The sequence below is a fragment of the Zalophus californianus genome, chromosome X (genome assembly GCF_009762305.2).
Source record: "Zalophus californianus isolate mZalCal1 chromosome X, mZalCal1.pri.v2, whole genome shotgun sequence".
NCBI lineage: Eukaryota > Metazoa > Chordata > Mammalia > Carnivora > Otariidae > Zalophus > Zalophus californianus.
This window is the reverse complement of record NC_045612.1, coordinates 31607319-31632635: the sequence shown is the minus strand read 5'-3', so window position 1 is coordinate 31632635 and position 25317 is coordinate 31607319. Positions and strand designations below refer to the sequence as shown.

Sequence of the window (25317 nt, the reverse complement as noted above, 5' to 3'; positions counted from 1 at the left end):
AGAGTAAAAGACCACAGAAGCAGGGGATCAGACAGTCCCTAATATCACATGGGTAGCAGGATTACAAGGCTTCAGAGGAGATTTTGCAAATGGAGTTGAATTTGAGGTGCATTCTGTGTGTGAGTGTATGTGAAGCAAGATACTGCTTTCATATTGTAAATGTATGTTGGGTTATTTTTTATAAATTCACTGTTTTTCTTTTCCGTTACATTATATCTTAACGTTCACGCCAGTGTTACATTTATTCCCAAGTGCACTCAAGGACTTCAGAAAGCAAACAGCGTCTGTTGACCTATTACACTTGTTTTACCATGACCTACCTAGATCTGTCGTCCTTTTTTTTTTTTTTAAGATTTTATTTTTCAGTAATCTCTGCACCCAGTGTGGGGCTTGAATTTACAACCCAGAGATCAAGAGTTGCATGCTCTGCTGACTGAGCCAGCTAAGCGCCCTTAGATCTGTCATTCTTAACTGACAGAAGGAAGACAGAGATATTTATCCCTGTAATAATTCTGGTTTTGTTTTGTTTTTTTTTTTTTAAGTAATCTACGCCCAACATGGGGCTTAAGCTCATGACCCTGAGATCAAGAGTCACATGCTCTACCGACTGAGCCAGTCAGGTGGCCTTCCCTGTAATAGTTTTTATTGCTTTGTAACAAATCACCCAAAAGTTAGTGGCTTTAAAAAAATACAAATTTGTTATCTTGCAGTTGTGTAAATCAGAAGTCTGGGGACAGTTGTGGCCAGGGTCTGCTCAGGATCTTGCAAGGCTGAAATAAAGGTGTTGGCCAGTCTGCATTTTCATATGGAGCTTGGGGTCCCTTTTCCCGCTTGTTCAGAGTGTTGGCTGAATTCAGTTCCTTGCAACCACAAGACAGAGGGCTCCAATTCCTTCCTATCAGCAAGGGGCCATTCTCAGTTCCTAGAGGCCACATTCCCCACCTCATCAGCAGTTCACAGCATGTTTGCTTTCTTCCAAGCCAGCCAGAGTGCATTGCTCTGACTTCCTCTTCCCCACCAGCGAGAGAAAACTCGGCTTTTATAGGGCTCATGTGACTGGGTCAAATCCACCTGTATAATCTCCCAATCTTAAAGTCAACTGATTTGGGACTTTAATGACATCTGCAAAATCCCTTCCTGGCAGCACCTAGATTAGTGTTGAATTGAATAACCGGGAGGAAGGGTGAGCATACTAGGAGCTAGGAAATCTTGGGGTCTATCTTAAAATTCTGCCTACCACAACTCCCAACGTTGAGATGTACCCATTTAGATTAAGGATACCATTACAAAATGGGGGGGAAAAAAAGAAAGAAAGAAATATCAACTACTTGCTTTAATTTTTTTTTTTTTTTGGTAAGATTATAATTTCTGACACTTCACTTGTTAACATGGCTCAGTTGCTACAGGCTAGTAAGACTACAGCAAACTCTGGGGAGATAATGAATAAAATAAAATAAAAGTGTGACCTTGGGCTCAAATCTTAACCACTAAATGCTAGCTGTGAAACTTTGGGCATGTTACTTAACTGTTCTAAATCTGTTTCCCTACTTATAAAATAGCATATTCCTCATATATTATATGGATTAAGTGAAATAATATGTGCAAAGTACTTAATAAAGTACTTAGAACTAACTTAATGAGAGCAATTATTATTATTTTATTATCATTGAATGACATAAGAGATGTGACACTATCTCAGAAAGTATGGAGTTATTCTAATGTAATATAGAGTTATTCTAATATAAAAGTATACAGTTATTCTAATGTAATATAAAAAAGTAATATATTATTACTAGGTATACAGAGAGCATACCATTAGGCAGGTTCCCTATACATAGGTAGACACGTTTAGTATGTACACATATCCCATACTTATTTAATATACATTTGTGCATTTGAAATTCCCATTTGTCTTCGTCTCTGAACACATTTAGTGTAAACACATCAGTGTATATTCTCAAAATAAAAAATAATAAAGAGGACTGATAACCACCTTTAAATAGATTAAAGGTTTTGTATAGACTTAGTAACCAGAATTATAACCAGTAGATGTAAATTAGAAACACAGATTTGGGCTAAATACAATGAAGAAATTTGTTAACATTTATCAAAAGTGGATTGGGTCAGGGTGCCCTGGCTGGCTTAGTCAGTAGAGCATGTGACTCTTGATCTTCAGGTCATGAGCTCAAGCCCCACACTGGGTGTAGAGATTACTTAAAAAAATAAAATAAAATAAAGTAAAATAAAATAAGGGGCGCCTGGGGGGCTCAGTCAGTTAAGCATCTGCTTTTGGCTCAGGTCATGATCCTGGGGTCCTGGGATCGAGCCCTGCATCGAGCTCCCTGCTTGGTGAGGAGCCTGCTTTTCCCTCTTTCTCTGCCCTTCCCCCTCACTCATTCTCTCTTTCTATCTCTCAAAATGAATAAATAAAATCTTTTTAAAAAATTAAAAAATTAGGTCTATTCAGGTTTTCTATTTCATCCTGGTTCAGTTTTGGTAGCTGATACATCTCTAGGATCAATGGAACAGAATACAGAGCCCAGAAATGGACCCTCAACTCTATGGTCAACTAATCTTCGACAAAGCAACAAAGAATGTCCAATGGAAAACAGACAGTCTCTTCAACAAATGGTGTTGGGAAAATTGGACAGCCACATGCAGAAGAATGAAACTGGACCACTTCCTTACACCACACACAAAAATAGACTCCAAATGGTTGAAAGACCTAAACGTGAGACAGGAGTCCATCAAAATCCTAAAGGAGAACACAGGCAGCAATCTCTTTGACCTCAGCCGCAGTAACTTTTTCCTAGAAACATCGCCAAAGGCAAGGGAAGCAAGGGCAAAAATGAACTATTGGGACTTCATCAAGATAAAAAATTCTTGCATAGCAAAAGAAACAGTCAACAAAACCAAAAGACAACCGACAGAATGGGAGAAGATATTTGCAAATGACATATCAGATAAAGGGCTGGTATCCAAAATCCATAAAGAACGTATCAAACTCAACACCCAAAGAACAAATAATCCAATCAAGAAATGGGCAGAAGACATGAACAGACATTTTTCCAAAGAAGACATCCAAATGGCCAACAGACACATGAAAAAGTGCTCAACATCGCTCGGCATCAGGGAAATCCAAATCGAAACCTCAATGAAATACCACCTCACACCGGTCAGAATGGCTAAAATTAACAAGTCAGGAAACGACAGATGTTGGCGGGGATGTGGAGAAAGGGGAACCCTCCTACACTGTTGGTGGGAATGCAAGCTGGTGCAGCCCCTCTGGAAAACAGTATGGAGGTTCCTCAAAAAGTTGAAAATAGAGCTACCATACAATCCAGCAATTGCACTACTGGGTATTTACCACAAAGATACAAATGTAGGGATCCGAAGGGGTACGTGCACCCTGGTGTTTATAGCAGCAATGTCCACAATAGCCAAACTGTGGAAAGAGCCAAGATGTCCATCAACAGATGAATGGATAAAGAAGATATGGTATATATATATATACAATGGAATATTATGTAGCCATCAAAAGGAATGAAATCTTGCCATTTGCAACAATGTGGCTGGAACTGGAGGGTATTATGCTCAGCGAAATAAGTCAATCAGAGAAAGACATGTATCATATGACCTCACTGATATGAGGAATTCTTAATCTCAGGAAACAAACTGAGGGTTGCTGGAGTGGTGGGGGGTGGGAGGGATGGGGTGGCTGGGTGATAGACATTGGGGAGGGTATGTGCTATGGTGAGCACTGTGAATTGTGTAAGACTGATGAATCACAGACCTGTACCTCTGAAACAAATAATACATTATATGTTTAAAAAAAAAAAAAAGAAGATAGAAGGAGGGGAAGAATGAAGGGGGGGAAATTGGAGGGGGAGATGAACCATGAGAAACTATGGACTTTGAGAAACAAACTGAGGATTCTAGAGGGGAGGGAGGATGGGTTAGCCTGGTGATGGGTATTAAAGAGGGCACGTTCTGCATGGAGCACTGGGTGTTATACGCAAACAATGAATCATGGAACACTACATCAAAAACTAATGATGTAATGTATGGTGATTAACATAACATAATAAAATAAAAAAATGCAAAAAAAAAGAAAAAGAATTAAAAAATTAAAAAAATAAAATAAAATAAAAACAATACTGGGGCTCCTGGGTGGCTCAGTCATTTAAGTGTCTGCCTTCAGTCATGGTCCTGGGGTCCTGGAATGGAGCCCCGCATCAGGCTCCCTGCCCAGTGGGGAGTCTGCTTCTTTCTGCCTCCACCCCTCTCACTCTGCCCATCTCCTCACTGGTGCTCTCTCTCTCTCTCTCTCTCAAATAAATAAATAAATAAAATATTTTTTAAAAAAAACCAATAGTTTAAAAAAAAGTGGATTGTGTAAACAGTAAACTCCATGTCCCTGAATGACCATTTATCAGGGACGCTTGTAAAAGGAATTCATACTTCAGATATGAAGTCTGGACTAGTGATTTTAAAAGTCCCTTCCAGTTGTAAAAGTCCATGAAATTCTAGTTGTTGCTGTTGAGTGTGTATGCACATGTGTGTATTAGCCTGATGAGGGATATTTCTATATAAATGTTTGCCATTTGATTCAGTTTTAGCAATTAAAAATATATGTAAATGTCACAGGAAAAAAAAATCTTCTCTAGTTTTTGACCTTAAGTAATATTTTGAAGCATAAAGGTCACATGTTTTAGTTTACCCCTGCTTAGATCAGGCCATATATATTGCTTATTGTTCTGAAAAACAAAATTATGATTAGTTCATATTATTAGACGTGAACCTCTAATATTATACTTTGCCTCTAGAAGCTTCACATCAATCCATCATTTCATAGTTGCTTTGGAAATTCCCATTACCATTCTCTGTGTGTCAGGCCTGCAGTGCAAAAAAATAGTACTTTACACTGGTAAACTACCTACATTCCAAGATTTGCTTTGTGGGTATTTTTTCCAAGTTCAGCTTCTTAGTGGCACTTATTGAACTGGTCTAGAAGCTAAGTGTGACACCTGCAATAGGCCCAGGACTCATAGTTGTGTAGTATAAGGGCAACAAATCTCAGCTCTTTATTTTGTATTTAAGTCTACTGGTTATATATTTTCTTTTACTATTTTCCCTCACTTATTTTATTTCTTTAAATTTTTTAAAAGATTATTTATTTATTTATTTATTTGAGAGAGAGTGAGAGAGAGAGAGAGAGAGCATGAGCAGGGAGAGAGAAAGGGAGAAGCAGACTCCGCTGCTGAGCAGGGAGCCCAACGTGGGGCTCAATCCCAGGACCCTGGGGTCATGACCCGAGCTGAAGGCAGACGCCCAACTGACTGAGCCACCCAGGCACCCCTATTTTCCCTCATTTAAAAAGTAATATGGAGCACCTGGCTGGTTCAGTCAGGGGAGCATATGACTCCTGATCTCTAGGTTGTGAATTCAAGCCCTGCTTTGGGTGTAGAGATTACTTAAAAGTAAAATCTTAAAAAATAAAAAAATAAAAATAAAAAGTAATATACACTCACTGTAGAAAACTCAATCATTATATGAAGGTATAAATAAGGTACATATTTCTTATTACTTTAATCAGCAGCCAAAGACCATCATCATCAATCATTTCTAAGCATTATTCCAGAATTCTCTATGCTTATATATACATATACATAGATAAATGATTTTACATAAATGGGATTATTCCACATGCAGTATTTCATAACATCTGTTTTCATTTAACACATCGTGAGCTTTTGTCATGTCAATGAATACAGAGACTGAACCATTATTAACTGTGGTTAGCACATTGTTCCTGTCTGCTAGTAGCCCTCTTTTGGAAAAAACAGCCATTGCATATTCCATGTGGTCCTAGTGAGAAAGATACTCACAGTAGTCTCTCCCTACTTGGTGTGTAGCAGGGAATCAGCTGGCCTAGGCCTGACAAGAGTTCTCTATGCCCTTAGCTAGAGGAATTTCCTAAGGCCAATCAGCATCATCTCTGAGACTTCCTATACCACTACTGGGACAAAAAAAGTCTCACTTCCTTTGGGATTGAGAATTATTAAGACATTATAAACTAATGCCTGCAGCCCTCTTCACTGACTTCAAGAAGGAAGCTGTCTGTGATAGGAAAATTGAAGCCACATCACCAAAAGAAGCAGAGATAAGCAAAGATGAGAGATGGCAAGAAGAGAGAGAGTACTGATATATTGGACCCTGGATCCAGCCATACCTAAACTGCTTCATCTGGACTACAGTCAGAGCTGCCATGTGGTAGCATATGCTTTCCTAAAAATCACTCCACTACACAAAGTTGTTCAGTAGAAACCCCAGGGTTTATGTGGAAAATGCGGCTAGGAGTACACCATTCAAAAACTTTGTGTATAGACAGGGCACCTGGGTGGCTCAGTCAGTGAAGTGTCTGCCTTCAGTTCAGGTCATGATCTCGGGGTCCGGGGACCGAGCCCCACATCGGGCTCCCTGCTCAGCAGGGAGTCTGCTTCTCCCTCTCCCTCTGCTCCTCCCCCCTGCTCGTTCTCTTTCTCTCTCGCACTCTCTCTCTCTGAAGTAAATAAATAAAAAATATTTTTAAAAAAACTTTGTATCTAGAGATGTGAAGTCACTATATTGTACACCTGAAACTAACGTAACACTCAAATAAAACAATTTAAAAAAAAAACATACCAAGAAAACATGTGCTCTGAAAACTGAATAACACCTAACTACTCTAAAAAAAACCCCAAAAACCCAAACCAAAACCTTTGTCGGTGACACATACACAAAAACATACAAACCTAATAAAAATGGTAGTGACCGAGTTTTATACCTATTAACTGGTTGTGAAATAAACACATAAATAATGAAACACATAGAGCACTTTAGTTTGAAAAAGACCTGAAGTTTGCTTGTGGAAATGGGTATCAGAGGAGTTGTAACTTGTGAGTTATTGTGAAGTGGTAGAAGGAGGGTTATCTGAAATCAGACTCTGAAGGAAAGTTCTAACGCTTAGATATGGATGCGTGTGACTCAAAACACACACAATGAACTGAGGTAGCTGGTGGTTGTCTGAGGCAGATATATGTGTATTTTGTGCATTCCTATGTGACTTGATTCAGCTGGGTGTACTTTTCTGCTTTTACCTAGTGTTTCTGGCTGACAAAAATCACACTTAAGTGAATGCAAAATTCGCTTTATGCTCGAATTCTTCTCCAATACATTTATCACAAATGAACAGACAAGCGTTATAGCAGTCTATATTTGATTATGCAAATGAATAAATTCGTTTTTTTTGTTTTGTTTTGTTTTGTTTAAGATAATCCCAGTTAGCTTTATTCCAGAGTCCTGAACAGTATTCCACTACATAATAGTAAGACAATTTAAATCCCAAGCTGGCTTTTCTGCATCTTTTTTTTTTTTCTGCATCTCTTAACAAGTTTCTAGACTCTCTTTCCCTACTTTCAGTTCTCGTGCTCAGAGATTGAAAATTCATTTTAATATTAATATCGAGAAAACATCATTAGGAAAGTGGTATGGATGGACCTAAAAAAGATATAAAGATTCCAAAGCCAAATAGAAATGATTTTTTAAATATTTACCATCATAATCTGGAACACAGCTGACCTTTCAAACATAATTGAAGGTTGATGATTACAGAATTTTAGCTTGGTCCTGAGAAATTTTGGCCAGTTTCAGAATGATTTTCTTTTATGGATTCTGATACTTCAAAATCTATAAAAACTCTCCCAGAGATTGCAATATTAAATCAGTTCATGTCAATATTGTATCTCAAATCCTCTAACTTCATATATAAAAAGTTTTTCCCTGAGTTATCACTTCAGCTCTTGTTTGTAACAAAAGCCTACACCCGTGACAGTCTTGTCACTGATGTTCCCAGTGATTACCCTTGTGGTTGGAGGAAAATTGGCTCCAAGTATACTGCCAGTTTGTATTATTCTTGCCAAGTGAAGAGAGCAATCATCCCACAGACAAATTGTTCCATACACTGACTGTGACTTGTCGCCTTTGTAATTCCTAAGTAGAGTTTATGCTGTGCAGATAAGGAGACAGAAAAAGTTCCTGAAACCCACTTTAGCCTTAGACCTGGGTAGTTTTTAAAGCCACTAGGAATGAGCCGGGTGGGAAACAGTTTTATCCTCATTCTTATCTATATGTATGATTTTGTGGCATTATACAATTCTCTTGTGAAACTAATTCAAATAACCATTTAATATGCATGTACTTTCAGTTCTGGGGTACCCTAGAAAGTAGTATCCTATGGACCAAACGTTGGCAAAATTTTCTGTAAAGAGCCTGGTAGTAAATATTTTAGGCTTTGTGGGCCATACAGTCTGTCCTAACTACTCAACTCTGCCCTAAAAGCAGACATACAATACATAGACAACTAGGCCTGGCTGTATTCCAATAAAACTTTACAGTACTCCTCCTTTATCCATGGGGAATATGTCCCAGGACCCCCACTGAAACTGAACCCCGCAGTGCCTGAAACTACAGAGAGTACCAAACCCTATATATACTATGTTTTTTCCTATACACACATACCTATGATAAAGTTTAATTTATAAATCAGGCTCAGTAGAAGATTAACAACACTAATAATACAGTAGAATAATTATAACATACTAGTAATAAAAGTTATGTGAATGTGGTCTATCTCAAAATATCTTATTGCACTGTACTCACCCTTCTTCTTGTGGTGATATGAAATGATAAAATGCCTATGTGAGGAGATAAAGGGAGGTAAATGATGTAGGTGTTCTGATGTACTGTTAGATGACACGTCAGAAGGAGGAGCATCTGCTTCTGAACCACAGTTGATCTTGGGCAACTGAAACTGCAGAAAGCAAAACCATAGATAAGGGGGAATTGCTATATTTACAAAAACAGACAGTGGGAGAGATTTGTCCAGTGAACCATAATTTGCCTACCCCAGCTTTGGACCAGTAGCCTCCAGTTTTTTTAACGGTACCTTGGGGCAGTCTCTGGACCCTCAGGGACCTGAACTATTCCTGCTTCAGCTGGAGCAGTTATTCTTTTTATGATAAGTAGACTTTTGCCTGAAATTAGGTTTGATTAAAAAGTTTCATTTCTAATAAGGAGAAAAGCTTTAAAACTACTCCCTTGGACTAAACCTAAAACCTGCTGCTTTAAAAATTTAGATGATTCAGGCAAAGCATCTTTTATTTTTTTATTTTAAAAGATTCTTTTTTTAAATTTTTATCTATTGAGAGAGAGAATGATAGAGAGAGAGCATGAGAGGGTGGAGGGTCAGAGGGAGAAGAAGGCTCCCTGCTTAGCACGGAGCCCGATACGGGACTTGATCCCAGGACTCCAGGATCATGACCTGAGCCAAAGGCAGTTGCTTAACCAACTGAGCCACCCAGGTGCCCTGGGCAAAGCATCTTTTAAAATGATGACACGGGGTGGGGAGAGGTGGCTGGCTGGCTTACTTAGTGGAGTGTGTGACTCTTGATCTCAGGGTTGTGAGTTCAAGACCCACATTGGGTGTAGAGATTACTTAAAAAGAAAACCTTAAAAAAATTATGAGGGGTGCCTGGGTGGCTCAGTGGGTTGAGCATCCAACTCTTGGTTTGGGCTCAGGTCATGATCTCAGGCTTATGGGATCAAGTCACATATCAAGCCCCTGCCCCTCCCCCAACTCATGCTCTCTTTCACTCTCTAAATAAATAAATCTTTTTAAAAAATATTATGACATGTTGGGACGCCTGGGTGGTTCAGTCGGTTAAGCATCTGCCTTGGACTCAGGTCATGATCCCACGGTCCTGAGATGGAGTCCCATATAGGGCTCCTTGCTCAGCGGGGAGCCTGCTTCTCCCTCTGCCTGCCACTCCCCCTGCTTGTACTCTCACTCTCTCTCCCATGCTCTCTCTCTGGCAAATAAATAAATAAAATCTTAAAAAAAAATTATGACACTCAGTACACACGTGTTTTGATGTTACCAGAAACTCACTTCCTCACATAACTGATAAAAGCATTTAAACAGACAACTTTAATAGCTCTAAAATGTTTTCTGCTTACCATTTCTCCACTTTGATTTTTTTCTAAGCATAATGTTTAAGGTACCTTAAAAGGTCCAAGAGAGAAAAAAAAAAGATCCAAGAAAGGTGATATGGTATAGTGAAAAATAGTCACCAAATTAGGAATCCATATTTGGATCTGTTCCTACATTGTGAGCTCCTGGAAGACAGGAACTAAATTATCTTATTCATCTTTCTTTTTTTTTTTTAAATAATCTCTATGCCCAACGTGGGGCTCAAACTCACGACCTCAAGATCAAGAGCCACATGCTCTACCAACTGAACCAATCAGGCACCCCAACACCAAACTTAATTTTTAAGGCAAACATATATTCACTATTAGATGACTAGGAAGAGAATAAATTCAGGTAGTCTGTCTACTTTTATCTTTTCACAATCCATAAGGAAAAAAAGCATATCTTTTCTAGTGAGCAACAAAAATAAAAAGTTAGTAGTGGAGATACAGTTTTATACCTGGGAAATTAACATGGTTAAAACACATAAAAGCTAATAATTACTAGATTGTGACAAAAGGACACAAGGACCCAGAAATCACTTGTCTGCAATTTTGAAATCCAAAAGGCTCTGGAAACTAAAAATTTTGTTTTGTATTTTTAGTAACTTACTTGACAGTCAAATTGACCTAACCTAAGCTTATTTGGCAGGACTATCTGACCTGAACTGAATGAGGCTATTCACAGCTATTCATTTACTCCATATGAATAATTATATGGTTTGCTGCAAAAAAAAATATTACCATATTTGAACATGCAGTGTTTCCCCTGAATTCCCTGAGATGTTACAGAAGTTACAGTATACGGCATTTGGTTTTACTCAAGTACACCAGACAACGCCAGGTCTTTTCCTGGTTGCTTTACAAGGAGAAATTTAGAACTTCATTTCATTTTAGCCTCTGAGGCCAAGTGCCCAGACCCAATCCAGTCTTTCCTGCTGCCATCTTGAGCAGTAGTTGAGGCTGAGCAAACAGTTCTGAGAGCCTTCCTGTCATGACTTCAATGGGAAACAAATGTGATTCAGGGATCATATAGAAAGTCAATGTTATCACTCTGGTGGTGAATGATCCGAAAAAAAAGAACATCTGGTCTTTCCAAAAAGTACTTTCGCGGGGCGCCTGAGTGGCCCAGTCGTTGAGCGTCTGCCTTCAGCTCAGGTCACGATCCCAGGATCCTGGGATCGAGCCCCACATCGGGCTCCCTGCTCAGCGGGAAGCCTGTTTCTCCCTCTCCCACTCCCCCTGCTTGTGTTCCCTCTCTCGCTGTGTCTCTCTCTGTCAAATAAATAAAATTAAAAAAAAAAGTACTTTTGTATTTTCATCACTGGACATAGGGCAATCAAGGGTCAGAATTAAGTTACTAGCTCTTAGCTTTGCAACGGTAACTGTTCAATATATATTTACCATGGACTGATCCGCATCTTGGCCAGTCTGCAAGAATTTCTCTCACATTAAGTGTGGGCAGCAACAAATACTGTAGAGAAAGAGTAACTGGAGGCCTTATGCTGGCTCCGCTCCGGCAATAAATCCATCATTACTTCATGGAACTGGCACACTCCCCACGTATCTCTCATGGACCCCACCCTCTGGCCGGCAGGAGCGTATTTAGGGATCCCAATTAGAGATCCTGTAGTAAATAGGACGAGTTATTCCCGTAACACTCGAGGAGGTGGACCTGCCTACGCCCTAGGGTGGGATATTCCGGGCTGGGATAAATTAAGACGACGTAAATAAATGTAAACTACAGTGCCAATGCTTCCCGATAGCATTTCCTCTCAAGGGAAAAAAGCAGACTCAAAACCACCCCTCCGAAGATGCCTCTCTTTGGAACAGCAGAACTAGAGGTAAGACGATCAGCCGGACCCCACCTACGTCGGGCTCGCTCGCTCAGATCTAAGGCACCACGCCGCTCCTGCGCAGGTTGTAGGCTCCACCCTCCTCGGCTACTTCCGGCCGTCACCGAACGCCCTCAACGCGCTTGCGCCGTTTTGATAGGCCTCTCGGGTAGAAGAAATCTGAGCGCTGCCGCTCTGGAACCGCCCCCGCCTCCTCGTCGCCCCGCCCACGCTTTAACCGGCCCCTCCCGAAATCTCGCGAGGTTAGGTGCGCGTCGGTATTTTGCGGGCAACTGACTCTCCCAGCTGCTGTAACTGCTGCTGCGGGAGAAATTGGAGCTGCTGTTGTCGGCGCGCCCGCCCTCCCCCACAGAGAGCCACCGCCTCTTCTCTCGCTCTCCTTGTACACCTATCGCCCGGAGCGGCGGCTGCAACAGTTCCTGGACCCACCGCCGCCTCCTCAGGCTGCCGCTCGGCCGGTCATTCCCACAGCCCGGCAGCTGACGGCGGCCCCCCTGCCCCTCACCGGCTCCTCACTCTAGATCGTCTCCCCCGTCCCTCTCCTCGCCTGGGACCCACTTCCCCACGGTCTCGCCGGGGTGGAAGACGACGAGGAGGAGACGAAAGTCACCCTCTCTCCAGGCGGCGCCGGCCCCCTCACCCGCGGGTGTGTCCTATAAATGGCGTCGGAAAGCGACACCGAGGAATTCTTTGATGCCCCTGAAGATGTGCACCTAGGCGGCGGCTACCCTGTAGGGTAAGTAACTGGAGCTCTGGCCCAGAAGCCGGGCGCTCCAGTCCCCCGGCTTCCCCTGTGCCTTCCCCCGGCACCCCTCCCAGGTCCCTCTGTGTCCGCCACCGCTGCTCCTCTGTGTCTCACTCGGGCACTTCAGAGGGAGTCGGGGGAGGGGGAATCGCCCACCTGGGCCAAACCCCCTCCTTTTCTTGGTGAGCGGCCCCTGGGGCTAAGGAGCCCCTCTCTCGTCCTGTCCAGGCTTCTTCGAGGTGGGACAGCTTACGTGCCCGAGAGCCGGCGATTTGTATTTGTGGGGTTCAGCGCTTTACCTTCGAAACATCCGTTTTGGCCCTGGGGACCACAGATTAAAGGAGCAGTAACAGGAGAAATTGCGTTTCCCGTTGGTTTTTTTCTTTGCCGCTAACTTACCTGTTCGTTTCAGAGGTAGCTGTAACTCTGTGCCGTCCTCTTCGTTGCACAGAAAGAAAAGGAGCGGGGGAATGGTTGGGTATTTTACTTAGGAAAGTGCTCTAGCTGATGTTCTCTAGATCAACAGTGTTTTATTAAAATAGCACCTTAACGGTGAGGCAAAGGAAATCGGAGACAAGGTCCTTACCATTAGGGAGAATGCCATCCTAAAAGGGTAGCCGGACTCAGTTGTACATAACCAACTACAGAGATACAAACAAGTGCTGAGTAATCTGGTGGTTGGAAGGAGAGCCACAGCTTTGTTTTATTTATCTAATTCTGCAAGATGTTTTAGTGATGATTAGTATGAGAGATTCTGTGTAAGGAAGTGCAGTAGTTGGAATGCTTCGCTTGACTGAGACTTCTACTTACCCACTCTTCCACTTTTCAAAGTTGAAACAGGGTTTGAAGCTATATTGCCGAACTCTTCTACGGACTTGTGTGGAAGTAGAGGCAGTGAAATATATTTTCATGCTGTAAGAACTTGAGAGTTGGTAAAATTTGTATGTTAATGGAAGTAGACACTAATACGGTTACAGGAGTTCAACTGCCTACAATTCCCAAACTTACCCCCTGGAAGAAAGACCGTGTTTGATGCAAATAAAATTATCTGTACTTTCTAGAAGCCATTCTAAAGCCTAATATATTTTATATATAACATATACCAAAAAAGTTATAGCAGCAAAATCAGAAAGAAATGTACGTTGGTAGATCACAGATGTTTCCACCAACCTTCCTATCACTATTATGAGATTTTTGGGTGGCAGTGGCCAATCTTGAGGTGGCATTGAGTCTCCTTCAAGTTCAGCAAGTTAATAGCTAGATGTTAGAGGATTGAAAATACTTTTGGATTTCCAAATAGATTGGATTCCTTTGAAATTAAATTTTGTTTTTGTGATTTTCCCCTCAAAGTAGTGAACTGTTGATTTAGGTTAAATGACAGACCTAATCTTTTAGTGCTTTTGAGTGTGTGTATGTGGAGTGGGGGAAGGAAATAATCTATGTATATGATCGTAATCAGTTTAGAAATATGTGAATATTGTTTCTTTCAATGAATGAAACATTTAATTTTGAAGGACAGTTATATCAGGAGTGTCTATTGTCTAGCCAGCCTAGTACCTGGCACAGAGAAAGAACCCAAATGTCTATTCCCTTCTTCCTTTCTTGGAATTAACAAATTTAACTTCACACGGTGGTTACTTTGGGAGGAAGTATGCAGAACTTGGAGCTATTTAACTTATTTAAACCCAATGAGTCATTTTGATAGAATTGATAGAATGACTTCTTGGCTCATGGAATAATAGAGCTTCTCAAGCACTTTGATCCTTTGATAGTAGGTGAAAAGTAAAAACGTCTCTTGGGACCCTGCCTTCTCATTTTAACTGTGAACTCTCCAACCTCTCCAAATACTAATCCTGTTGAACTCTGTGGGTAAAGCTATAGTGTCAGTATGTGAATTTCATGGCTCCATTCTGTATTAGTGGGGGGGGGCGGGGAGCAGATTTGGATTCATCTGGAGACTTGCATCTGAAAAGAACTAGCAGTACTGGGAGGACTGATAAAGGTTGGCATCATTAACATTTCCTCTGTTCTTTGTGACTGGTTTTGTCTCTTGCATAAGGTACCGTGAAGAGAAATGCAGTGAGAAATCTTTTGATTTGTGGAAACAGATGCTATCACTAGATATCTGGTCATCAGAAATATCTTCTGTCCCTTGATATGAATTGGAGTGGCACACCATACAAACTCTTAAGAGGTTAACAGACTGAGTTTGCAAACTTTAAGAAATGTTCCTTGCTGTTGGGTGTGCCACGGTACACAGACCATCTTCATCAAATTGTAGTAAACTGATAGGCAAGTGAGAGTTATCTCATATGTTTTGTTAATCAGAATCCAAGTACACAATCTGTTTCCTAAAATTGTTTTATTTCTTGTTCCCCTCCAGTGGTGTCTTCAGCTTTGTTGTTCTGCTCTTTGAAAGTTCAAACTCAGCCCAGTTTTTAAATAGAAGGACTTGATTCCAGTACAGCCTCCTTTTCCACAGTGGCCGGTCTTCTCCAATCGCCCAGCTTTGCAATATTAGCACGTTTACTTTTTTTAATTTTTTAAAAGATTTTTTATTATTTATTTGAGAGAGAGAGAGCAAGAGAGCACAAGCAGAGGGAGAGGGAGAAGCAGGCTTCCTGCAGAGCAGGGAGCAAATGCGGGACTCGATCCTAGGACCCTGTGATCATGACCTGAGCTTGAAGGCAGATGCTTCACCGACTGAGGCACCCAGGTGTCCCTTATACCACATTTATAATGCTTTCTTTTGATTGATATATTAGGTCAGGTTTCCTTGTTTTCTCCATTTTAACATATGAGGAACCTTTGGCTCAGAGAGGTTAATGAATTGGCCTATGAGACACAGCTTGTGACAGAACTGGGATTTGAAGCCAGTTCTTCAGACTCCATGTCTAGTATTTTTTTTCCAATACATCATAGCTGTCCCACACTGTGTGTATGCATTTGTGTGTAGAGATTCTGGAGTAAAATGCTTTAGGACCAGCTTGCTGAATTGAACTGATGCATCTATTTAAAACTAGCAGCCCACTTTTCAGTTCTCTTGGCTAGAAATTCCCATTTTTCTCTTTCAGGAATGTTCATTTTGTTTTGTCAGATAGGAATTTTTTTTTTTTTTTTTTTTTTGGTGGGCAGCAAAGCAAAGTTTATGGAGCGATATTGAGTGAGAGTACAAAGCTCCCAAAGAGGGAGGGGACCCAAGAGGGTTGCCCCGACAGATAGGAATTTAATAAGATCATAGCATGTTACAGCTAGAAGGGGCATCTAGTTAAATTTCTGCATATAAATTATTGTGAAAACCAAAGCCTAAGGAGGGAAAGCGACTTGTCCAAGGTGCCACAGCCAATTAATGGCAATTAGGACTAGAATCCAGGTCAGTTTCACAGTCTAGTGTTCTTTTTGCTACTGTGCTGTCTTTTGATAAAGCAGGAAAGGGAGGAGGAAGTGTGGTATAGTAGAAAAAAGCCCTGGACTCTGAGTCATTTCATTTCCTCATCTTTAAATTGAGATTACACTCTGAGAACTCTTCCAACTCTAAAAGTCTCTCATCGTGTTGAGCTTTAATAGTGCTTTTATTGGTAAGTTTTTATTGGGAAATCTTGCCATGATTTTTTTTTAGTTTTTAGTTTTAAAAAGATTTTTTTTAATATTTATTTGAGAGAGAGAGAGCACTCGCACAATCAGGGGGAGTGGCAGAAGGAGAGAGAGAGAGAAGCAGGCTTCCCGCTGAGCAAGGAGACCCATGGGATCATGACCTCGGCTGAAGGCAGACACTTAACCAACTGAGCCACCCAGGCGCCCTTTTTTTTAGTTTTTAGTTTAACAAATGATGGTATTTGGTACATGATTCAGGACCCATAGATTTTATTTTATGTTTTTTTTTAAGGTCCATAGATTTTATTTTATTTTTAAAAATTTTTTAAAGATTTTATTTGAGAGAGTGAGCACGTGCATGCATGCACAAGAGGGGGGAAGGGGAGAGAGAGAAGCAGACTACCCGCTGAGCAGGGATTTTGATGCAGGGACCCAATCCCAGGACCCTGAGATAGAGACCTGAGCCAGAGTCAGATGCTTAACCACCCAGGTACCCCTAGACCCATAGATTTTAAAAAATGTTTACTGGGTAAATTATATATGAGATGAATGCTCTTGCTAGTTTGTGTGGATTTTACATACACATACTAAACGCTGGCAGTGAGAACATGTTATAAAAATAAATGTGACATTTTGAGCATTCTTTATTTTTTTAGTGGCAACCAAAATATTTTTGAGGCCTTGAAAGGATGGATAGAATGGTGACATTTTTAGGAAAGGATCAGAGATCATTCAGCCCAGCCCTCCCATTTAACTGAAAGAGAAACCTAGGCTCAGAGAGGGGAAGTCAACACATTGCTGATTAGTGGCAGACTTGAAACTAGAACCCAAGTATTCTGATTCCTCATTTATACCATATGGGCTGCCTTTTCTCTGGAAGGAGGGTAAGTATTGCTAGCTATCCCTGCTCTAGGTAACTGACACTTACCCTTTTGATGGGGGTCTTCCCCCCACCTTCTGTTAGTGGGATCTTAAGATGGTCTTCTATCTACTGTGATTCTATTTTGTTGCTGTCAGAGGACATGGACAGTTCTGTCTAGGATTCTAACTTTTGCCCACTAATTTTCTCCAAATGAGGATGAAAACTGGTGGCAGAATAGTTGCTTTAAGAATAGTGATTGTTATTTAGTTCAGTTTCAGTAGTCTAGTTAGTGTGAACCCCAGTCTATCATTTTTTTTTTTTTTTTAAATAGGCTCCATGCCCAACATTGGGCTTGAACTCATGACCCTGAGATCAAGAATTTCAGGCTCCACTGACTGAGACAGCCAGCTGCCCCAATAGTCTATCATTTTAGATTGGAGTAATGGTGAAATCGATTTTTAAGTCATGAGAACTGAGATCAAACTGTCCTGAAGAATTGTTCAATCTGAAAACAAAAAGTTGCATAGCCGCCTTTGTTGAAAACATAGCTTCTCACTTTATTTAGGCATTATTATTATTTTTTAAAGATTTTATTTATTTATTTGACAGAGCAAGAGAGCACAAGCGGGGGAACAATAGAAAGAGGGAGAAGCAGGCTCCCCGATGAACAAGGAGCCCGATGTGGGGCTCGATCCCAGGACCCTGGGATCATGACCTGAGCAGAAGGCAGTCGCTTAATCAGCTGAGCTACCCAGGTGCCCCTTTACTTAGGCATTAGAAACCTTTCCCTCTGAAGTGAAAATTGATACAAGTTTCAATAAAAAAATGTTTTTGCCATATGGGTTACTTTAGAAAAAAATCCTTAAAAGGGCTGTTCATGAGTTGGCATTTAATCAGATTATATTTATAAATCCTGGATTATTGTTGATTGCTTTTGGCTTTGTGGATTGATAGAACTGTATTTGTAAAAGCTGTTTATCACACCCACGTAACATGTTGAAGTTGGGGGGAACCTACATAAAAGGTAAATTCAGGCTCTAAATTTAGTGTCATGGAGGTAGGGCAGTCCGTTTTAGTATGGCAGTTTGGGGGCTCAATTTGAATCTGTACAAACTACTGTAAACTGAAAATTTGACTCGGTTCTTGTAATAACCTACTACATAAAATAGAGTAGATGAAATTTGATTTTTAAAATGTTAAAAACCTGTATAGTTTTAGGATGTTGACAGTTAAATGGTGGGCATACAGAACAGAAAATAGTTTCTAATTGTTGCTATTTGAGACTTACTGGGTGACCTTTATACTACACAACCATCCATGTTTTCTCTTTATTGTTTTAACTTTGACAAAGTCAGGTGAATTTGCCAGGCAAGCCCCTTAAAGACGCTGTTTGTTTCCTCCTCATACTCTGCCTGCAATTCTGGTAATTACTTCCTGGGATAGTGTAGGTGGAGGATGGGTTTGGTTGTTGGGGGTGTGGTGATTGAGGTAGAGGTGGCGAAGGTAGCCCCAGCAGCCGCTATAGAGACCAGGTTATAAGGCTGCTTCTTGGAGCATAGATAACTGAGATAAAACAAAGCACACCATTTAGTATTGTTTTAGATTCAAATTTACACAGTGTGAATTAAATAATCCTTTTTGTAGGAGATTAATAATAGCCCATAAGAAATACCTCAAACAAAATTTAGAGTAACAAAAATTATAGGTACTTTATGATGTCCTCCTGATAACTTGAATTGATAAATAACCTACATTTCTTTTTTTCTACTCAGAGCTAAACTAATTTCTATAAACTTTCACAAGGTCTATTCTCTTTTAGCTGTGGGATATTATTCAGCTAAACAGCTAAACCTTTAATTGGGTGCTTTCCTTACTCTTCAAGCAGAACCCCATTCTCTTATTTCAAACCGAGGGATCTTTGTGTTAGTTTGTCATCTCGTGATTCAAAATTGAGGAAAAAGCACATGAAACATAATGTGGGTCTCATACCTGATGGCAACCCCAATGTTTTTCCCCAGTCAGTATACAAATTTATCTTGGTTACCATAGCAACCAGCCTATCAGTTATTCCTCTAGCTCCTTTGCCTTGTCTCAGATACTAGGATTACCATATAATCAGGTTTTACTAAAGCTCTTCAGGTTTTAGCATTTTATTACCAGCTGCAGCTGTCGGGCGATTTACAGTTTGGCATTCCATCAGGGTCAATTAGTTTTAAGTCCGCAAAACCTTTTTGTCTCCAAACATTTTAAGCATACAGAATTTAACAAGAATGCATTTAGGCCACAGTTCTCACACTAATGTTCCCAGTTCCATTGTTAGTCATTGTCTTGAGGATTGAATACATGACATCACTGACATCCAATGGCCATCCTTTTGTAATATCAGCCAGAATAAATTTCAAGATCAAGAGTGACCATTTAAGAAATAATATTTGCAAATGTGATTTTAGACTCAGTATCATCAGAAACTAGCTGAAGTGACTTAAAAGCACCTTGATTCATCAGCAGCTACCAAATAAGTAATCTGGCTTCTAACAAAAATGATTTCTGTAGGTTATAGAAAGAATGGCCCTTAGATTAATTCATTTTAATTTGAGAAAATTGTTTAGAAATTTAATAGGAAAGGTTATCTTTCTTTTGCAGCCTTCAAATAAATAGGAAAGGAAAGGTAAAGACTGAATAGTGTGGGTCATTATTATAAGCCTTTCTATTTAGTTGACAAGTGCATTCTTTTATCTCTTAAAAACCTCAGAATTCATATAAATGAAATAGTTTTGAATTATAAATGTTTACTACTTGTCTTGCTGAGAATAAGGGGCATCTGGTGACTCTTGATCTAGGGGTCATGAGTTCGAGCCCCACGTTGGATAGAGTTTACTTTAAAAAAAAGATTTTGAGGACATATTTAGGATTGATAAACTGTTTATGTGTTAGTGTTTGTGTTACTGTTTGTTTTGGTGCTCATGCTTGTTAATACTGTGTGGTGTAGTAGTGACTTCTAAATATGCACGATTAATCTCTTGGGTTAACTGAATTGGACATGATTAATCTGATAATGATTTAGCCAGTATTGGTATCTGTTTCCATAGATAAGTAATGTCTTTTTAGAAATCAAAGTAGAATTTCAGTCTTAAGATTTTTTTTTTTACTTTTCAAAACATGTTTATCTTGTTGAACTAGAAAATTATGTAGTAAGATGATAAATTTGTGAAATGATTAAATTTTCCTAGTTTGAATTTTTGTTGAAATCATGATTTGAATGGCTTCATTTTAAGACTAGTATATCCTAATCAAAACTGTGGTTGAAGTCTGATAATGCTCTAGGGAGAACTTAATTTTAGTTGCACAAATAGATTTAGGGGCAGTAAAAGTTTTACTTTGTCCACAGGGCCCTAATCCTGAACATTTTTATATAGAAAGCGGGGGGGGGGGAGATAAAGAGTTTTGTTTTTAAAAGCGTGAAGCATAATATTTTTGGAAACTTCTGACAGAAAACCTTAACAATATTTTCCAGTAGGCAGCCTGTACAGAGCAAGCCATACTTGTGTAAAACCCACTTGAGCACTACTAATTGTCATAGACTGTTCCAGTACAGACTCATTGAATGTGGGCATTCTTAGGAACCACAGGTCAGACTTTCTAGAGAACCAATAAATAGAATGTAGAGCTGTATTCAAACCCACTTTCTCAGAAGCAAGCATCCTGGTTACTAAGTAGGCTCAAGAGAAGAGGTGGGAGTGTTTTTTTTCTGGCATTGCTCTCGAACTGGAAAAACGAGCCATGGATGAACTTAATATCCATAGTTCTCTTTCAAATTTGTTCCTGAAAGTCTGTTTAAATTGGGAGACTGAGGGAATCATTTTTCTGGTTATTAGCAGTACTATTAATAATTTGTGTGTTTTTAAAAAAATCTTTTAAAATGTGCTCATCTACTCATGTCAAACTGAAATGGCAGGTTGTTCGAACATTTCTCCAGCCCCAGTTCCACCCCATTTACCCCTATCTTTCTCCTTTGCTTACCCGATGTCATTAGTACAGAGGTTCACTAGCATATAATAACTTACTGTCCCTTAGGACTGAGAAGGGACCCTGATGGCTGAAATACAATGGGTGGGTCTTTGGGAAGAGTTAGGGAAAGATTGGTTAAATAGGGTATAGTGAATGTGTTGGTAAGTGGGATTGGTTAGCATCACAGGTGGGGGTAGGTTTATTGGGTTAGTGGAAGATAGGTGAGCAGAAAGAATAAATAGGTAGCTCGATAAAACTAGTACATTTGTGAGTGAAAGTGAGTAGGTTTGTCAATATTTTGCAATTGATATTTTATCTTTATTGGGTTGGCTTTAGAGATTAAAGCTAATGACTGAGATCAGTCTTTTTTCCTTTAGGTGAACTTTACTATCCCTATTTTGTTTCAGGTCATAGCTCTTGGCTGTTGACTTTTAACCTTTGCCTTATTTCCCAGCACAGAGATGTCTACAGCTGCTATGTAGTAGCAACAAAAGGTTTAGATGATGATAGGGATGGTAAGTAGGCATGCTTTGTGGTGTCCCACTTCTCTTCACATTTTCTTCTACTTTTGGACTTCCTAGTTCTCTCAAATCTGCACCCCCACCCCAGTTCCTATAAGAGCAAAGAGGGAGGAAATGGAGGGGGCTGAGGCAAGGACAATGGTTTGGATCTATGGAACGTTTGTAACTTGAGGACATCTTGTACTCAGCACATATTAAGTGTTAACAGTGAAACCTTGGGAGGCGTTGCCAGTTATCCCATAGTCATATCAATTTCTTGTTATCAACTTTTTCTTCCAGGGATGAATGGGTTCATAATAAGAAAGAAATAGTATAGTCCTACATGTTGTTACATATAAAGGATGGTAATGACAAACCATCAGCCAGTGTTGGGCATTAGTTTTCAAGGTACTTCTTTAGTCACATAATCTCTTCTAATTATCCTGCAGCTCTGTGAGACAGGACAATTTTTGTGAGATAGGTAGGACAATTATTATCCTAATTTTGCAAATAAAACTCAGCTCAGGGTAGTTAAAGGCCAGCCAACAGAAGTGGAACTTCACTACTTTGTGGTAATTAGATGATGGCTTTGAATGAAGATATAAAACATTAGGTCTCGGGGCACCTGGGTGGCTCAGTCAGTTAAGCGTCTGCCTTCGGCTCAGGTCAGGATGCCAGGGTCCTGGGATCGAGTGTTGCATCCGGCTCCCTGGGAGCCTGCTTCTGCTTCTGCCTGTCTCTGTCTCTCATGAATAAATAAAATCTTTAAAAAAATAAAACATTAGGTCTCTCCCTACTTTCCTTTTCTAAACTATAAACATTTGTGGTTATATTTTAAATGTGAATTATTAGAATGATAAGACTTACTCTCCTGCCATTTGCGTATGTATAATTTGTTTAAAACAATAAAAAGCAGTATTTTTTAAAAAGATTTTATTTATTTTGACAGAGAGAGAGCGTGAGTGCACATGCACACACAAGCAGGGGGAGTGGCAGGCAGGGGCAGAGGGAGAGGGAGGAGCAGGCTCCCCACTGAGGGAGTCTGATGTGGCAAGACCTGAACCAAAGGCAGCCACTTAACCAACTGAGCCACCCAGGTGCCCCTAAACAGTATTTTTAATGTTCTTTTTAAGCTTTGATGGTATTGATTATGGTACAGTAGCTAGGTCAGAAAATGACCTTGCTACTGCAAGAGCTGGAATCCCGGATACTGCTAACTACATTTCTTAAGGTATGTTCTTTGTTCCTAAGGGAAAACCACTCAAGATGTAAGCCACTGCTGATTGGGCTTCTGTACCACATCAGAAAGTCTTGATCCTAGATTTTTTTCCTGTATTTGTTTTGTAGATTGTCGTCAGTTGTTCACTTAGGCCACAGTTTTGTGGGGTTTTTTTTCTGTTTTGTTTTTGTTTTTGTTTTAGTATAACTGATTCATATTTTTGGCTATAAGCCACTAATTGGGAACACAATGCTTCTGTGTGTTTTTTTTTCCCTTCCCCTTCAAAGGTGTTTTCTAGCAGTCACAATGAATGCATGTGGTAGTTATTAATATTTTCCACCTAATCAAACCTCTGTTGGCTGTCAAATTAATGGGAAAAATGCATTCCTTGTAGCTAAGTAATTAGAAAAATAGCATCAGTAATTACTATTTAAGATCTAAATAAGATTGAATAACCTTTTTTATAATAAATAATAAACTTGCCACTCAGAATGTTTTATGTGGGTAAGCATTCTAGGTAATTTGAGATTTTTCTAGATTATTACCAAGTCTTTAATACATGTTTCATTAAAGAATGCAGAAGTAGAAATTCAAATACATAAAGCACAGTAATCAAATTTATAAAATAAAATGCTTAATATTAAATATACTGAAATATACTCCTTTTTCTATTATTGATGATATGGAAGGAGAACATGAATAATTAAAAGCTATCAGTTACACCAAAACCTTAGTTCAGTCATTAGTTTACAACCTCCTTTCCCATCAAGCCTTTTTGTCACGGATAGCAGTAAATTAAAAAAAAACTTAACAAAATAAATGGTTTGGTTTGATTTTTATTCCTCTGCCCATCTTTGGTGATGAGCAGTAAACTCCAAAAAGTAAAGAATCTCAAAGTCTGAATAATCAGTTCACTGATCATAGAATTGATTTATGTAAAAAATTTTAGAGCTGCCTGGGTGGCTCAGTTGTTGAGCATCTGCCTTCCGCTCAGGTCATGATCCCAGGGTCCTGGGATCAGCCCACATCGGGCTCCCTGCTCAGTAGGAGGCCTGCTTCTCCCTCTCCCACTCCCCTTGCTTGTGTTCCCTCTCTTGCTGTCTCTCTCTCTCTCTCTCTGTCAAATGAATAAAATCTTTTAAAAAAAAAATTTTTTTAAGGGGGGGTTGTGACAGATTCTTTAAAGCTCTAATTTTTATATAGGATGACCTTAGAAGTTATTGGCATTTACTTTTTTTTTCTTTTTTAAAGATTTTATTTATTTGACAGAGACAGCTAGAGAGGGAACACAAGCACGGGGAGTGGGAGCGGGAGAGGGAGGAGCAGGCTCCTGGCTGAGCAGGGAGCCCGATGTGGGACTCGATCCCAGGACCCTGGGATCATGACCTGAGCCGAAGGCGGGCGCTTAAGGACTGAGCCACCCAGGCGCCGCCGCCCTCCTTTTTTAAAAGTAAGCTCTCTGTCCAACATGGGACTTGAACTCAGAACCCAGGATCAAGAGTCGCATGCTCCACCGATGGAGCCAGACAGGCGCCCCTGGCATTTACTTTTTAAGATTAGTACACCATTGGATGTTTTAGATAACTTGCAAAATCATATCAGCACATTAACTTGCTAAAGCTTCTAATATGGCCTGTAGACCAACCTCTTGTTTGTTTACTTTTTAAAAAGTAAGTTACAGGGGCACCTGGGTGGCTCAGATGGTTAAGCGTCTGCCTTCGGCTCAGGTCATGATCCCAGGGGTCCTGGGATTGAGGCCCACATCGGGCTCCTGGCTCAGCAGGGAGCCTGCTTCTCCCTCTGCCTTTCTCCCTGCTCATGCGCGCGCTCTCTCTCTCTCTCTCTCTCTCTCTCTCTCTCTCTCTCTCTCTGTCTCTCTCTCTCTCTCTGTATCTCTTTGTCTCAAATGAATAAAAAAATAAAAAGTAAGTTACAAAGTGATTTAAGCATGACTGCATTGGTATTGACTAGGGAAGTCATAAATTTAGTTACCTGTTTCTTTATGATTTTACTGAAAATTACTTTAAATCATTAAGAGATGTGACTTTTATCCAACCCACTTTGACAAATTGGGGCATTGTGAGAGAGATGCCCTCTCCTGGAGTTATTGTTTTAATGTGGGTATTTATTGAATGTCTGTAAATGTGCAAAAAAGAATGTTTTTAGTTTAGAACTCTTGAGTAGGCCCAGAGAATGGATATATTTTACTGTTATTTTTGTCAGTAAATAGATTATCAAGATGTTCTTTCAGGAATATGGCATAAAACTACATGAATTATGTAAATGAGTTTTGAAAAATCAGGTTATCATTTTAGACAAAATACACATCCTTGCTTAAGGATCTACTTTAAGTTTGTAATTACTTTATATGTGACTAGAATTATATTTCTTTATGAAGTTTTCTTTGATTTTATTGCAAATTATTTATAAATGTTGCCGCAAAACCTACTTTCAAAAAACAGAAC

General features: G+C 39.9%; 1 protein-coding gene across 2 annotated transcripts in view; it reads left to right on the top strand.

Moving 5' to 3' along the window:
• The first annotated feature begins 12193 nt into the window (after positions 1–12193).
• WDR44 (WD repeat domain 44) overlaps positions 12194–25317 on the top strand; it is an 85746-nt gene continuing 72622 nt past the window's right edge. For both annotated transcript variants that reach the window (XM_027609368.2, XM_027609367.2), the window contains exon 1: positions 12194–12660. In XM_027609368.2, the coding sequence (XP_027465169.1) occupies positions 12584–12660 (77 nt within the window). In that variant the 5' untranslated portion in view covers positions 12194–12583. The remainder of the gene's footprint in view (positions 12661–25317) is intronic.